Source organism: Harmonia axyridis, chromosome 1 (genome assembly GCF_914767665.1).
Source record: "Harmonia axyridis chromosome 1, icHarAxyr1.1, whole genome shotgun sequence".
NCBI classification, from domain to species: Eukaryota; Metazoa; Arthropoda; class Insecta; order Coleoptera; family Coccinellidae; genus Harmonia; species Harmonia axyridis.
Genome location: NC_059501.1, coordinates 17664328 through 17682158, shown reverse-complemented (window position 1 = coordinate 17682158; position 17831 = coordinate 17664328). Strand labels below are relative to the sequence as shown.

Genomic DNA, 17831 nt, shown 5'->3' with positions numbered 1-17831 from the left:
TTTCGGAATAAGAATTGGTTTTAATTTTAGTGATTCAATTTTCATCTCCTGTTCTCGTGTTCATCAGCATTCAAACAAAATATTGATTGAATATGAATTTGAATCATTGATAATTACCGTTCCGATTAGAATTTCAGAATTTGTTTTGTAACCGATGAATGTGTTGACATTTTCTGCCATTGCTGAAATGAATGGACTATATATAATATATCAGTTACAAATCCGCTACCGTACAGAGAGAATAAAATTTATTTTCCAATGATTGGCTGTCGGGATTCATTAAAACGTTAATGTGAAATTTGATTCGTCGCTTTTCATGTACGCGGATCGCATTACAATTTAAACAATGAAAACGCGCGTGTGTGTGTGTGTGTGTATAAATTTTCATCGACCGCTGTTCATCCATTTCCGTGGATTTCCCTTTGACGCATACATTGAAATGTGAAGCGCGGTCTCAAAACCGTGCTCGATTAAGGATAATACTATATCTAGTATCTATTAAACAACAATGGGACAATAAATATTATATATAAGCTTGAAACATGATTCGATATTTCATAGGCTTCCGCCGTTTCTTTCTGAAATTCGAGCTTTATTGTAAAAAACTGGATACACATCAATGATTCAAAGTATTGTCCATCGCTGGCCACTACTTTCTCCCATCTTTCAGGCAGCGTACGAATCCCGCGTAGGAAAAACTGGTCATCTTTTGAAGCGATCCACGAATCGGTCCGATTTTTTACTTCTTCATAAGACCGGAATTGCTGGTCAGCCAGGTCGTGTACATTGATCGAAGCAAGTGATAGTCCGAGGGAGAAACGACTGGAGAATAAGGCGGGTGGGGTTGGACATCCCATTTAAACGTTTACAAATATGTCTTGACTAATTTCACAACATGGGGTCGAGCATTGTCATGCTATAAAATCACTTTATCATGTCTCTCGTTGTATTGCGGACGTTTGTCTTTCAATGCTGGGCTCGAACTCATTAATTGCGTTCAATAACGATAGCCTGTGATTGTTTCAGTTGGTTTTAAGAACTCATATCACACTACGCCGAGCTGGTCCCACCAAATACAGAGCATGACCTTGGAACCGCGAATATTCGGTTTGCCGTCGACGTGGAAGCATGGCCGGGATATCTGATTTTCTGCGCTTGGGATTATCGTAATGAACCCATTTTTTGTCTCCAGTCACAATGCGTTGCAGAAATCACTTCCGTCTTCGCCTTGCAAGCAGCTGTTCACAGCAAAAAATCGCCGTTCAACATCTTTCGGCTTCAACTCGTACGGCACCCAATTTCCTTGTTTCTTATTCTGAATCATTCTTATGATTTTCAGGCGTTTTAAAATGGTTTGTTTCGTCATTTCAAATGATCCTGCCAATTCTTGTTGAGTTTGATAAGAGTTTTGATCAAGTAATGCCTCCAATTCGGCATCTTCGAAAACCTTCTCTCTTTCACCGCCATGCTGGTTTTAGACGTCAAAATCACCGTCTTGAAGCGTGGAAACCACTCTTGGCACGTTCTTTCACTAATAGCGGCCTCACCATAGGTATTTAGAGTATTCGATGGGCCTCAGCCGTAGATTTATTCATATTGAAGCAGAAAATTAAAATCTTCCGCAAATGGCGAGAATTTGGTACAATATCTGTTCGAATTTTTAGTCGGGAATGGTTCCAAACGATAATGTTCGACTCACTGATGATACCCAAGTTAGATTCCGTCCATTCGAAAAGAGGCAGAAACTTTGAATTTGTGAGGTGGATTCGAATCTTGAAATCCTCGGTTAAGTTCGTCAATAGAAAACACAACCACGTGACATTCATGTATCTGTCAATATTTGTCCAGAGGAGAAGGGAGTCTGATTCTACTAATTTATAATCGATTATGAAAGTATCAAACGATTATAATGAATTAGTAAGATCCAGATTCAGAAGCTGTACAAATATTCGCATTTGACGCGTTGGTTTGTGGGAGCCTTAATACACCGAAAACAAACAATATTTCTGAGAGAGCTACCAGGGCCTTTCTTCTCAATTTGCCCGATATTGATGGCCTCCGATTCACATTGCCTACCTCAACATTCGACGAACATCGAATTCAATCGCTCGTAACTAGCGTTATTGAATTTCCGATGCTTTTATCCTCTATATATATATCTGGCGATGTGATTGAAGAACACGGACGGTTTGGGTACGAAACGTCGCATTGATGACGACGTAAAGAGCTTATTGCTCGAAACGGAGAATGCGAAGAATGGCCGTTGTGTTGTAGCCGCTTTGGGGATCACATTCGACGGCTTAAAACGGTACGAAAGGAGCGCATGAAGCGGTTAAAGCAATAATGCCACTGAAATCTCGTTACTTCATCGACTTTTCATCTCGGAAATTCTTCAGAAGAATATTTTTGCTTTTTCAACTTGTGCGCTTGTAAGCGTAGATGTTTTATTCAGTATCAACTTACACGTTTTTTCATTTCTTTGCGATTGTGGTTTCCTGGGAAGTTGAAATTTTACGGTAGATTTCGAATTTCGAATGATACGTTCCTTAAGAGGGATTACCACCACGTGGTTTTTCGTGTAGATAAGTAGAGAGCAGTACTCTACGACGACTTTCACGAAATTATAATTCTACCTCTTTTGTAATGGTGTTTGTTAGGATTTTTTTTTTCACGAATAGTTCAAAAATATATCAGTGCTTTGTACAAAGTACAAGGTGGGCAAATTTCGATGTTTTAGCACTACAACTTTTAAACCAGAGGAGAGGACAAAATCTAGTTGTCTTTTCCTGAGAAACTAACAAGAATGGTATCGACCTTCTTTTGTTTTCGAGTTATGAGCGAAAATTGAAAAAATTGCGATATCGAAAAAAAAAATTATATCTCCGCTAATGCTGATGATAGAGCTCTGAAAATAAAACATTATACAGGCACTTTTTTTTAAGTAGAATCCAGTGGCGTGCCGGTCTTTTCAACAGGGATTTTAATTACGAAGCTATGGCCCAAAGTTATGTTTTTTCGAATGGAACACTAGATTTCTGTGCCATTTTCAAATACTTAATTCTTTCTGATTTTAAAAAAAATATATAACATCGTTTGGTTTCCATTGAAATAAATGATAGAAAATGGCCAAAAATCTTTTTTATCTATGAATCTCAAATTTTCTATGGTTTCAACTGTTGATGAGCAGAGAAAAATTGAGCTTCCTATAACAAGAACAGTGTCCTTTCGTCAATCTCATCATTTCTAAGCTTCTTATTAATTCCTACAAAATTCAAATCTAGAAATATTTGATAAAAATAGTTACGAAAATATAAATGAACTTGGAGAAAAAAAATTTCATTGTTTGAGTGTCTTTCAGAAATGCCATCTGAAAGCGTTTTAATACACTCCGTCAATTTTTGTACAGGGTGGGCAAATAAGCGAGGTAAGCGGCTATATCTCAGGAACCACTCATCGTAGACACTTGCGGTAAAAAAATTTACCACTAAAGTAAACAAAAGAAAACACTGGAAATTATTTTGAAGTTCATACCTCCACCGCTAGGGGGCGTAATAGCTATCGTCGAGTAGAAAAATGCATTTTACTCGAAAAATTTTCATATTATTTGGAAAAAAAATATCATCACTGTAAACCTTGGAAAATTCTCAATCTGTTTGAATTGTCACTTTCGATTTTGCGACATCAAATAAGGGTGGGGGAAAGATAGAAATCTGACTGATTGAAATGTCTGTAACTTCAGTTTGGCTCAACATTTTTGAGCAAATTAGATCTTATTCGAGAGACAACATCTTGTTGATTATGGAAAAAATATACTCATGATGAATTTGATTCGGCTGCTTCCGATAGGGAGCGCTGAGTCAGAAGTTCATTGTTTTGTTCATTTTTCTCTGAAATTTCAAATGTAATGATAGGATTTTCTTAACAGAAACAAAAATTTCATTGAATTTGCATGAAAAAACCTGAAGGTCGCAAAGCGATAATTTCAGGCGTTCTGAAGTTATGGCCGAAAGAAGATATTCTTCAACTGATGCACGGCGAAAAACCAAATTGTGTCTTCAAGTTCTAACAGAAATAGAAATCCCATCAAATTTGTATGAAAAAACCAAAAGGTCGCAAAGCGATAGCTTCAGGCGTTCTGGAGTTATGGCCGAAAGAAGACACAATTTAGTTTTTCAGTGCATCAGTTGAAGAATATCTTTTTTCGTCCATAACTAGAGAACCCCTGAAGCTATCGCTTTGCGACCTTTTGGTTTTTTCATACAAATTTGATGGGATTTCTGTTTCTGTTAGAACTTGAAGACTCAATTTGGTTTTTCGCAGTGCATCAGTTGAAGAATATCTTCTTTCGGCCATAACTTCAGAACGCCTGAAATTATCGCTTTGCGACCTTCAGGTTCTTTCATGCAAATTCAATGAAATTTTTGTTTCTGTTAAGAAAATCCTATCATTACATTTGAAATTTCAGAGAAAAATGAACAAAACAATGAACTTCTGACTCAGCGCTCCCTATCGGAAGCAGCTGAATCAAATTCATCATGAGTATATTTTTTCCTTAATTAACAAGATGTTGTCTCTCAAATAAGATCTAATTTGCTCAAAAATGTTGAGCCAAACTGAAGTTACAGACATTTCAATCAGTCAGATTTCTATCTTTCCTCCACCCTTATTTGATGTCGCAAAATCGAAAGTGACAATTCAGAGAGATAGAGCATTTTCCAAGGTTTACAGTGATGATATTTTTTTTCCAACTTAATATGAAAATTTTTCGAGTAAAATGCATTTTTCTACTCGACGATAGCTATTACGCCCCCTAGCGGTGGAGGTATGAACTTCAAAACAATTTCCAGTGTTTTCTCTTGTTTACTTTAGTGGTAAAATTTTTTACCGCAAGTCTCTACGATGAGTGGATCCTGAGATATAGCCGCTTACCTCGCTTATTTGCCCACCCTGTACAATCATGTATCACTAATGGAAAAATTTGAAAAATTAAGTATTGTAGCATTATTGCTTTGTACTCGATTATCTCGAAAATGATAAATTCTATTAAAAAAATTAAGAGACCTTTATTTAATGAAGCTCCGTTGATTTCAGAAATGAAACCATTTTTTCGAAAAAAAAGACAAGTGGTGTATATTTTCAATAAGAAAAGCATCATCGCTCCCCTATATTAATGCCACTGGATAAGTTTGGCAGAAGACACTTGACTTATTCGAAATATTACATTATCAAGACTTCGATATCTAAAAATGTATGTGATAATACTAGAGTTATCAGTCCAAAACTGATTTTTTTGTCAAACTTTTACACCCCGTAACTCGAAATCGAAGCTTGTAAGGATATATATGTTTATAGAAATTTTTTTTGTGAAAAAAGTTGTTCTATCCGACGCCAAAGTTATTGCACCGAAATCTGGACCACCCTGTATTGTATATAGAATAACAATTTCAAGCTTTATGTAAAATTTCATATTGATAGCGTCTTTAGAACCATAGAAAATTCATGCAGAATATCTAAAAATAGCAAGGACGTAAAGTCGAGAGAGCTTGCTCAATGCTCCTTCATGCGTCATTGCAGACCACAAAACTATATAAGTATATATGTATACATTAATGTAGTCTCCAACAATAGTCAAGTTTTATTTGCCTGATCAACAATTTGGAATATTTTATAGCTTTCCATATTCTATCATATCGATCGAAGAAGGGGGTGAAGACAGGCGGGATTTGATTATGCATATTGATAAATCACTGTATCAGACCTTTGGGGTATCTAGTACGTAGGCGAGGATAAGAGGTTGAATAGAATCTTGATTGGGAAAATTTACGTCAATGAATTTTCATGAGGATCTCTCGTAGAAGTGAAACTTTCATCAGGAAACAAATTTGGGGAGATGGCAGATTGATATTGTGTAACATCCCTTGTTGAACACGAATCTCCGAAATTGTTTTTGTTTGAATTCTTAGGAAAGAAGTAGCAGTTCTCGTATTGTATTGTATGTTTATATTTTGGAACGTTGCAGAATCCAGAATCGAATGAAAAACCATCGGTTTACAATTCCGTAAATCGGTTGTAAGAAAAAAGAGTATGTAATTTTGTGAAAAAGTTCATATAACGTATTAATCTTGCAGATTTAGAAATCCAGCCATACATTTATAGGGTAAACTAAAAACTTGAAGAACTTCACTACTGAGTCATAGTCATATTTGTTTAACTGTTGTGGAAGATCAGGTTTTTCCGGCAGTTGTTTGTTTCCATCAAATAATAGAGATTTCGTCTCAAATTTGGTCAGAGAAGTTGTTTGGGTTTACTAATTGAATTTCTCAACTGAGAGGTTTTAATTTTCTGAGTGCTTTCTTTCAAATTTTCCAATGGCGCACAATATACTAGAGAAACGTTACTCCACTTACAGTTGATGTTAATGTAATTTAAAAATTACCATGAACAAAAATCAAGACAAAATTTACTCTTGTGTCGAAAAAAGTATATGAACACCGCAGCATTTGAATTCATAAACTTTTCAACATTGCGAAGAGCATTACAACACTTGTTTTATTTCTCGCATAAATTGTCTCATCACAGTTGACCAACGAAGGTCTTTGTCAATAATTGTACTAAGAATTTCAACTTGTTACTGTTTCTATGAACTTCAATAACAGTCGTTTTGTTCGAATTTGTTGATCTATTTCGATTCCTCCACTCACTGAACTGGCCAAGTACGGTTTAACACCTATAAAGTCATTCTTCCAGACTACAAACATTAACAACCATCGTATCGTCAGCATATAGGAATTTATCCTCAGTAACATATTCAGGCAAGTCGTTGATTCATATTAAAAACAATGGGGACCCCGAGACGCTGCCCTGAGGGGTTCCCATTCTGACTACTGTCACGATTCTCCAAAACGATCTATTTAAAAATTATCTTATTCCGAGTTTATTTGATGTAAGATATTAAACTGGCTCCAAGACAATCGAAGCATTTTCGTGAGTCAAAACAAATCATTGCAACTAACTCGTCATTATCTATTTTAGAGGACATTGAACAATTTTGTCATTGCGGTGGATCGCTTAGACCTAAAGCCATGTTGAGTGTTAGATCTTTCTTGTCTAGGAAGTTTATTTAACGAGTAGCTAGCTCTAGTTCTGTTGAATAATTTGGAAAAAAATTTTATATTTACGTATTCGTAGCCTTGGCCAAATAAAGGCTGATTATATCTACTAAATATTTACTGCGTTTGGGATCTCATCTATACCGGTCGTGTACTAGGTAAGCTAGTAATATGCTTAACAATCTTAGCAGGCATAATGCGATCAAATTACATTCCACTGGTACATATTCTCATAGTTTAACAATTATTATCCCTAGAATCTGCCAAATACCCCCCCTCATCAAATCATTGGCCTAGTTAGCGAAGTATTCGCCGAACATATGACATAGTTCAGCAGCATAATCGAAAACGTCCCAACTAAACTCGAATTCGATAACGGAATGAAAGGACTGTTCAAAATTTTATTGAAGAAATTATTTGCGACATAGTTCTGTTTTTATTCGTGCTATTTTTTATTTTCTCACCAAAATATTTCTGTTTACCATATTCAATTTCATTAATGATACAGCATTTCAAGTTTCTATAATCGTTTATGACTTCGATATCATATCAATATTTGGTAATGTATGAAAGGAACTCCAGTTTTTTAAGTTCAATTCTAAAATTATCTGAAAAACTTCTGACTCAAGGTGTGAATATAAGAAATGTAACTTGAGAATAAATTAAAGGTTTGATAGAACTAGTAAATTTTTTGTTAGTATGTGGTATGATAAGCTCGCGGTCATGTCATAGAGAAAATAAATATTTTTTTTGGGTATTTTTTCATTTTTTTTTTATAAAGGGTTTTCCTCGGGGTTTTCCAATAACAGGTTTCAATTTGATATTGAACACACGAGAATATTTTATTAAGAGAAATCAATGTATGTTTATCTCATTGTGAAGTCTGTATGTCCTCGATAACTTCAAGAATTCTATCTTTAAAGTCTTGAATAGAATGTGGAGCATTGATATAGATCTTATTTTTCACATGGCCTCAAAGAAAAAAGGTGTTGAATCACAAGTTACTCCTCTTCATGAAATTGCAAAATTGCGATTGTTTCATTGCTTGTGTGGCAGGTAGCTCCGTCTTCTTCAATATCTTCCAATTCCGGCTATAAGGAAGCCTTCCGATTCACTGTAACAGTTGCAGATGATTTTTTCGATGATAATCATTTTGATGAATTTCAAGGACCCATTCAGCGAAGACCGGCTTGTGTTTTTTTGTGAACTGAACATTAAAAAGATGAATGCCTTTATGCAAAATACGGTGTGATGTCGTTTGTGGAATGTCTAATTTCCAAGATCGATAAGGAATTGTTTTTTTCAATACTAGGGGTAGTAATATTCTCAGTTCTTCAGCGACGCACACGGTTTCGATTCTTCACATCCCTAGCTTGTCCCAATAGCTCAAAGTTTGCTACCAGTTTCACTATAGCCGGCTTAGAATATATTTCACGATGACCCAGATGTGCTTTAGTTTGGCGACTTGTGAATGCTACATTTTCACTATTTTCAATTGAATTTTAACAATTTCAAAGCGTGCTTGTTTCATTCCATTTTTGTTATTGGCGTAGTTTTCACTTGTTTCAGTTGACATCTTCAAAAGTGACTGCTACCAAAAATGAAACCTCTTGGAAAACCCTCTATAAACAATGGTGAAATTCGATGTCAATTCTCCGAACATTGATGTGGAATATCTTCTAACACCTCAAAATCGCCATTATCTGATTAATCCACAAAGACAATACAAACATTATCTGAGAAAAAACCGCAAATCGACCGATGAGCATGATTTGAATTTTTCTATCTTTGTGTGAAATAGGTTAGTCAACTGAACCGCTAGCTCTTAGGCTATATTACTATGTTGAGAATTCATCAGTCTAACGAACTTTCTGTGATTAGTGTAGTTGTCGCTGTTGCCAAACGGTAGAAATAGAAACGAAGTAAATTGAATATTTTTTCACTCGAAGCGATTAATCGTTGGGTTCGAAATACGACATTCGAAGCGAGTGTTCCATGGAAAATACTTCATTATCGTCTCTAAACGAGAGTTCCCCATTCCAACGATAAACCAGATGATACTTATCTGTAGCTGCTGCTCGTCCTCCCGATCGATTTAAAATTCAAACGCAGGCATGGGAGACGAGTATACGTCACGGTGTGGTGATACCACTAGATTCGGCATTACGAAACGCGATACAACCGGTTGGTCTTTTGTGAGTGTGTTTTTTTTAAGGTAGTACCGTATTTTGAGGAAGTCGAGGCTGATATAACAATAACAAATCATCTCTATGGTAAACATTGCACGTCCGAAGACGGATCGTCGAAACTGGTTTGTCCTCGCGCGATTCGGCTCAAGAAAAAGCGATTTCTTGAAAGTATTGGAAATCTGTCGGGCACGAATCGAAAAGGTCGATGTTTCTTTATGAACAGTCGGTGAAAATGAAAACACGTCCGTTATTTGGAATGATGGACTCGGGCTGTTATTCGATTTATATGAATTTTTCCTTGATTTATTTAGAATTCAATATTTCGAGCTGAAGTGTAAACGAGCGATTTTCAACTGGTTCTTGTATTTTCCGAGAAAAGCGTAGACGAATCATTTTCGAGCAGACAGTATATTTTCTTTATTTCAGTATCGTAATGAGTTCATTACAGTTCTAAAAAAAAGTGCTGTAATGAATTCATTACAGCATTGTTTTCAGTTATATTTTTCGTTTTGTAGTTGTCAACACAGACTATCCTTTAAAATTGCAACTCACGTCAATTGTCAATATAATATAATTTCTCTATTTCAGTATCGTAATAAGTTCATTACAGTTCTAACAACAGTGCTGTAATGAACTCATTACAGCATCGTTTTCAGATATATTTTTCGTTTTGTGGTTGTCTATACTGACTTCCAATCCTATCAAATTTCAACAAACGTCAATAATTGTCAATAATATAATATATCAATAATTGTCAATATAATATAGTGAAATGATTTGCAACATTATTCGCAATTTCTCTTAATTCTGGTGGTGTTAAATCGATTTCGTCAGACATAATTGACGAATTAAATGCGTAATTGTAAATTATTTCAAAATTCGAAACATACGATTCATATTCAAATTCCGTCATCTTTCAATTTTCGAACAGTCACACCAACTGTCAAGATACAATACAAAAGTCACTAGGATATATAATCTGAATATTTCATTGAATTTCGACAATATTTCACAAAACTTGACTCCTTTGTCGCTCGTTTTCGAATTTCGCACTCGTATTGGAATATGAGCCCATTCTGCAACTTGTTTTAGAATATACTATTGGATATAGTGAAATGATTTGCAACATTATTCGCAATGTCTCTTAATTTTAGTGGTGTCAAATCGATATCGTCAGATATAATTGACGAATTCAATGCGTAATTATAAATTATTTAAAAATTCGAAACATACGATTCAAATTCGAATTCCGTAATCTGTAAATTTTCGTAACAGTCACACCAACAGCCGAGATACAATACAAAAGTCACTAGGATATATAATCAGAATTTTCCATTGAATTTCGACAATATTTCACTAAACTGGACTGAATTAGAGAAAATATCGTCTGAAAAACCATCTCCTTCGTTGCTCGTTTTCGACTTCATTCTTGATATAACAAAAAAAAAAGTGTATATTTAAAAAAAATCAATGGATGTTTATTACAAACAAAATCATCCAAATGACTGGCACAACTACTGTTGCAGCTCCATATTCCTTCCATCTTCACGAGGGATAACTACCACGTGGTTTATCGCGTTTTTCAGTCAAACTTTGGTACCCATTAATTTCACCTCTGGCGCTCCTCCGATGTCCAAACTTTGTACGGTGTACGAGGTTGTACATTCACTTCTTTCTTTTTTCGAAGCTAATAAGTAGGGGGCAGCACTTTACGACGACATTCACGAATTTATAGTTTTACCTCTTTTATAATGGTTTTTGGTAGTTTATTTTTTACGAATATTTCGAAAATATATCAGTGCTTTGTACTAAGTACATATCATTTTTTTTGCGAAAATAGAAAAGTTACCAAAAAAGATTTTTTTTATTCGCAAATTAAAAATATTTTCTTTCTTCCATATAGATTATTGTTTGAGGAAATTATTTAAAAACCCCATAGAACCGGTGATTTGGAGGAAGAAATATCTCTAATTTCGAGCAGCCACGTGGTGGTGTTCCCTCGGTCCCTCGAAGAAAGTCTGAAGGTGTTGAATCAGAAGATCTCGGTGGCCAGTTGTGATTATCTCTTCGAGAAATTACACGGTCAGGAAACTTTTATTGATTGTCTTGTTGAAAATATGAACGTCGTCCACCTCAATATCTTCCATTCCGGCCATAAAAATCATTAATCATGGCCTCATTACCAACATCGACGAGGAATTGACAAAACCGGGCTTTCGTCAACACTACAGGCTACAACAGCAATAAACTCAGTTGTAGAGCTTTAAAGCGTTTGACTGAAGTTTTGCTCCATGGAAAGCTTTTGAGTCCTTTGATATAACTTCAGAGTAATTATTCTACAGAATATATATAAAAATCAAATCAGAGCTTCAATGCGTCTGACTAAAGATTCTGTCCATGGAAAGCGTCTGACGCTTTTGATATAACTTAGGATATAAAATAGGTTATGTCTTACGGCTCTGGGATTTTGCTCTATAATGTTCTGTAGACTTTCTTACATTAATCCTGGATCATGCTTTTAAATGTTAATCATTTGTTATGAAAATGGCGATACGATTTATTAATATATATATTAATATAATATCAACTTATGTTGGTTCGAGAACAATCCAGACTTAATGAAAATAGGCTCGATCTTGATATAGTTAAATGAAAAAAAATTGATACTTTTGTTAGACTAATCCCTTTATTGATACAATTGAAATATGTCAGATTTCAATGAAAGAATTTTTCAGCGATCGTTCACCGAACATTATATATTTCTCTCAAAATTCATAATTGAGCACTGATTATTATGAAATAATTGAACTGTTTCTGAACTTTGTTGAATCGTGTATCTTTCCATGATTAAGTGATATAACCTAGTGAACACAATTGACATAAGAAATGCCTAAAAATAATATACAATGTTGCCGTTATAACAATTTTAAATTGTAAAGTGTAACAATAGATCAAATTGATAATAGTTCTAAAAAGCTGTATTCCCAATCAAGTCAAGTAATGGATTTTCAGATTATCAAGCTCAATAGTTAAACCACTAAAGTTACTGTGTGTATGAAATAATAGACAACTGCTTGATATTTCAAAAGAGAAATTGCCGAGACTTGGAAGAAAGCATATAAAACAGAAAAAAAAAATCAAACAGAAATAACATAATTTTCAATGGTTCGTATTCTCTATGCATAACCTAAGTGGTTAAGCCATGTTTATCATCGCATTTACCAAGGTTTCGAGTGGAATTTCCTGCTGAATATTATCTCGAAGTTTCGTCAAATTTCTAGGCTCTAAAGGCACCACACAATATCCAACCTCAACTTACGACATTACCGAACTTCCCAACAAAGCTACGGCCAATTTTTGTTTACGAAACTCTGTAAACGTGGTTTCGTTTGCCTCGTGATTCACTCTCATCAGGCTGGTTGAAAGTCGAATCGACTGAAGTATTACGATCTGTACAACTCCTGGCCCGTATTGATTTTCAGAAATACAAAATTGTTCAAGCAACGATGCAAATTGTATTCGACGATTCATCCCTAATAGCTGTCCTGTTCGCCAATTTGAATTTTTAATTATCATGTCCCCAGTTTTAATCGTTGAGTTCTCGCTATTTTAATTGGAGCAACTAGATGTAGCAGAAAAAATGGTGTCGACCATTGTAGATAAATCATGACTTTTCAATGTATTTCATAGTATGTGTAAAGGATAACGATATCCATAGTTTTTCAAATTTGAACCGAGAATGGTCTCAAACTGTTGAGTTTGACTCACTAAAAAATCAACGTTGAATTCTATTATATCCGTCAGTCCGGCCTTGAATACGATAACTCTAAAACGGACAGATCTATAGAAGCTTGAAATTTTCAAAGTAGCTTCGTTACTGAGAAAAATCTGATTAGGAGTTCCGAAAATAAGTCTTTTCGAAAGTTTTCTGATATTGACATATGGAGTGATACTTTAGAAAGTTCATTGACGTTTTGAAACGGTTTCGTGACTAGTTACTGGTACTTTTCGTGTCTAATTGCTTGTATTTTTTGTTGATGAAAAGTATATTTTGCCAATTATTGTAAGACTGAACTAGTTGAACCAGCTTTTCGTTTTCATTAAATTTGATGTTCTACATGAATATTTACAACATTATTCAATTTTAACACGCGATTACAACAAATTATTTTTAAATATTAATACTATATTACTTGAATTAGTGATTTTATATTTTCGATCACATGGGTAATCTAATCTTTATGTGTTCACACCATGAACTAATTTCGGCATAGGACAAATCGTATTTGTTCCTCGACTTAGGAATAATTGAAAAAATAATAACTTACATTTTTACACCTTTCTAGCAAATCGGCTAAATAGTGCTTTTTTTACCTGTTCTTGAAAGTTCTTGAAGTTGAACTGTAAATAATATTTGCAGTCCGTCAACGGAAGAAGGCGTTTGACATTTTCTTCCACTGCAGTCGCATAAATTTAACCTTCAAAAGTGTTGTTTTTGTGTTGTGTCAAAATTAAACAACATTTATACATATAACATATAACATTTTTTTTTTTGCGTAACTCTTTTTTAGCAAGTGATCTAGTTTTCCTCAACTTAGATTTGTTCAGTCAAACAAAATTAATTATTTTCAACTGGGCATATCACCAACTCTGAACTACAATCTTTGAAATTGAAAAAAAAACCTCCTTCCTTTCATTCCCACTTATCTTGTTCAGGAGACCAAAACACACAAAAAATCAATGATTTCCATTGTGATTCATAAAGACAAACGACAACATCCAATCTAATCTTTACAGTTTGGTTTTTGTGCGCTTGCCCTTCTTAGAGCGCGTTATCATAATGCCTATATCACCAATTTTCGATTTTTTGTTGAATTATTTAAAACTATTATTATAGGTATACAATTCCCAAAAGTAACAGAAACTGATAATTCAAAAAGCCTATTTGAAGGGAATGTTAAGATTCATTTCGTCCTTCATTATAATGCTGAGTATGAGAGTGTTCTGTCTTTGTTAGAGTTTATCTAAAGTGATTTTCAACAATGTGTTCCATTGTAATCGGGACCTACTTTGCCCGAGCTCTGATGGAAATGTTACGTCGAAGATCAGGTTTGTGACAAAAAAATCATGTTGAAAAAATAGCCTAGGCTTACCGGTTTGTTAGTATTTCAAAATAAAAAAATTGTTAAAAGCTTTTGAGCGAGAGTATTTATTTTTACAATACTCTCCTTGATTTTGCTCCCGTTCTGGAGACGCTATTAAGGTGAATTTTTTCATGGAGCTGGAGATCGTTTTTCTACATCTGAATGACAAATTTTTTTTTCTCCTACACTTCTCATGTATATAGATCATCCATCGTTTGCGAGGTCTTCTTGGGCTTCGTTTTCTCAGTGGTGATCGATCCCTAAATGATTGTGATATTGAATAGCAGAGAGCTCAATGAGTCTCATTGTCTTACTGCCCTTCCTAATCTCATGGATGTCGTTATCGTTATGCAAATTTTCATCTCCATCATATACCTAGTTTTGAAATTATCAAGAAAAAAAGAATTTCGAACGTCCATATTCGAGGAACTCCTAGTCGAATTTCATCAACCGATTTGAATCCGAACTTACTATGAAAAATTCCAGTCTCTAAATTTTTCCGTTCGTGACTTATCGTGTTTACCGTGTATTAGTCATCAGTGTAACGAACCTCACCATTTAGCTCAAAATAGAGACATTGTAACGAAATCATATAGCGCTTACAAAGAAATTTGGAAAATTATTTCATTGTATTTTATACTATAGCATTTTAAAAACGAAATTTTGAATGACCTACCTGATACATACATGAGTCTTCTAAAGGGTGTTTTTTTAGAGCTATAGAACTTTAAATTGCAATAAAACAACGATGGATTATTCGATTGACATGAATTTTATTTATCCGTAAGATAATCTTGTGGCATTACATTTCAAATATGATTTCTGGCATGGCTCGGATGTAGTCCAATCTGGACGTCCAATTTTCGATGACTTTTTCCAACATTTGTGGCCGTATATCGGCAATAACACGACGAATGTTGTCTTCCAAATGGTCAAGGGTTTGTGGCTTATCCGCATAGACCAATGACTTTACATAGCCCCACAGAAAGTAGTCTAGCGCTGTTAAATCACAAGATCTTGGAGGCCAATTCACAGGTCCAAAACGTGAAATTAGGCGGTCACCAAACGTGTCTTTCAATAAATCGATTGTGGCACGAGCTGTGTGACATGTTGCGCCGTCTTGTTGGAACCACAGCTCCTGGACATCATGGTTGTTCAATTCAGGAATGAAAAAGTTAGTAATCATAGCTCTATACCGATCACCATTGACTGTAACGTTCTGGCCATCATCGTTTTTGAAGAAGTACGGACCAATGATTCCACCATAAAGCGCACCAAACAGTCAGTTTTACTGGATGTAACGGTGTTTCGACATACACTTGAGGATTAGCTTCACTCCAAATGCGGCAGTTTTGTTTGTTGATGTAGCCATTCAACCAGAAGTGCGCTTCATCGCTAATGGATGTAATGCGCGATACGTATTCCGCACAGAACCATTATTTTCGAAATAAAATTGCACTATTTGCAAGCGTTGTTAATGCGTGAGTCTATTCATGATGAATTGCCAAACCAAACTGAGAATAAATCACTTGACAGCTGTTAAATCGGTCGCCATCTTGAACAGTAATGCCAACTTAAAATTATATATCTCGAAAAAAAAAACACCCTATAAATATTACTTTGCTCCTTTTCATATAGTTAAGATTAACATTCGACCTAATCTAACCAATTTTTTTTTTCAGGAGGAGGAGATCGTGAAGCCAAAGCAAGCGAAGAAGAGAAAAAAAGTGATGTCCGACAGTGATTGACCTGACCATCACGCCGCAAACAACACCCCCGAATGGTACTTTTGTCAGCCCTCGGAGATAACGAGGGTTAAGGAAGACGAACGTCATATCAGCTTTAACCTATGTGATTCCAAACTTGCAATTTACGCGTTGCAAAAGAGGTTAACATTATGAAGATGTTTAAGAAACGGTGCGACATGACTCACTGCCGTAACTATACGAGTATTGGATGGTCCCCGTAAGATTTTTTGGGGGTTTGGGAGCAAATTTTCAAGGCTTCGATCGAGATGGTTTTCAAGAAATTTTTCGTGAAATATTCGAATTGTTCCAATCGTCCGCTGGATGTCTATCAGATATCACCCTCGAACCAATGTTTATTTTGATTTACTAACGTTTCAAGAATGTTGCTGCATACTTTTAGCTATTATGAAATGAACTGGACCAATTTTTTTTCAATTATTTCTCAAATTTTTTATAAGAAAATGAAGTATGCAGTAGCTCATTTTTGTTATTCAATTCATTATAGTTATTCAAAGATTCGAAACTATCAATCAAGTGAAAAAATTGTATATCCTGCCAAAATATCCTAGCATCATTTTTTGAATATCTTATGTCATTGTTGTTTGAATTTCTAATTTTGGTTCTTCAATTCTTCATATTGTTGAAAAAGATCAGAGTAATTAAAAGTGTTTTTATTTTTAATTTCACTAATGCGTTTGAGATTTCAATAGCAAATTAACTGAAAACAATCATGAATGATGGACGATCCCCTTGTTAGGTATCACTAAATTTCACATATTCAATGGTAATTGAAAGAGTTTCTGTTCAGAGAAATATGAAACCGTAATTAACGCAAAATAAATTTTTCATATTCAGATATAATATATCGAAGAATTTATGTTGTCTCCATTCTTATTATTTTTCTGACAGTAAAATGAAATTGTTCGATATTAGTTTTCGTTTTAATCTTTTCCTTTTATTTTTCAATTTGAAGGGGGGGTTTTGAAGTTTGAGCTATTATTGAATTGATAATTTTGACTTATGATTTCGCACTCAATAAATATTTAATGTTATTATATTGAATTCGAAAACAAAATTTTTGCAAGATTTTATTTTTCAAGAATTGTTGGAATAATAATTAGCTTATTTAATTTATTTGTACCGATTGAATTTGCTGCCCAACGTTACAACAAAATCATCTGGGACCAGACAGATAGACTAAATGATGTCTTGGAAAATGTACCTTAATTTTGGTGAAAATCAAACTAAATTGATTTTTTTGAATTTTTTTTTTCTAATTTTCCGACTAAGATTCTTTCTGTAGTATACATTTTTTATTTGTGTACATATTTATTGTTAAAGATAGTTGCCCTTTCTTGTTAGTTTCTTTGGGATATTGTGAAATACATTATGAATTTTTAAGCAAAAATGTAAATTGATTATAATGTTTTATTACAGAAGGATGTGTAAATAGAAATTTGTAAATATATTTATAAAGTGCTATGTTGTTTTTATTCTTTCCCAATTAGAAAAAAAATGGTTGTTATGATAAGTTTTGAATATGTACCAGATCATCTTTAGATATATTCGGTACCATCTTACCCCTAGTGACATAAAATTAAGTTATACTTTCATTTTATTTGTATAATCGGACAGAATAAA

The 17831-nt window shown here is 34.4% G+C and overlaps 1 protein-coding gene across 1 annotated transcript in view; it reads left to right on the top strand.

Annotated features, from left to right (window-relative positions):
- LOC123683934 (integrator complex subunit 3 homolog) overlaps nt 1-17672 on the top strand; it is a 35255-nt gene extending 17583 nt beyond the window's left edge. Inside the window, exon 3 of the mRNA XM_045622981.1 lies at nt 16125-17672. Within this exon, the coding sequence (XP_045478937.1) occupies nt 16125-16190 (66 nt within the window). The 3' untranslated portion in view covers nt 16191-17672. The remainder of the gene's footprint in view (nt 1-16124) is intronic.
- The last annotated feature ends 159 nt before the right edge of the window (nt 17673-17831 follow it).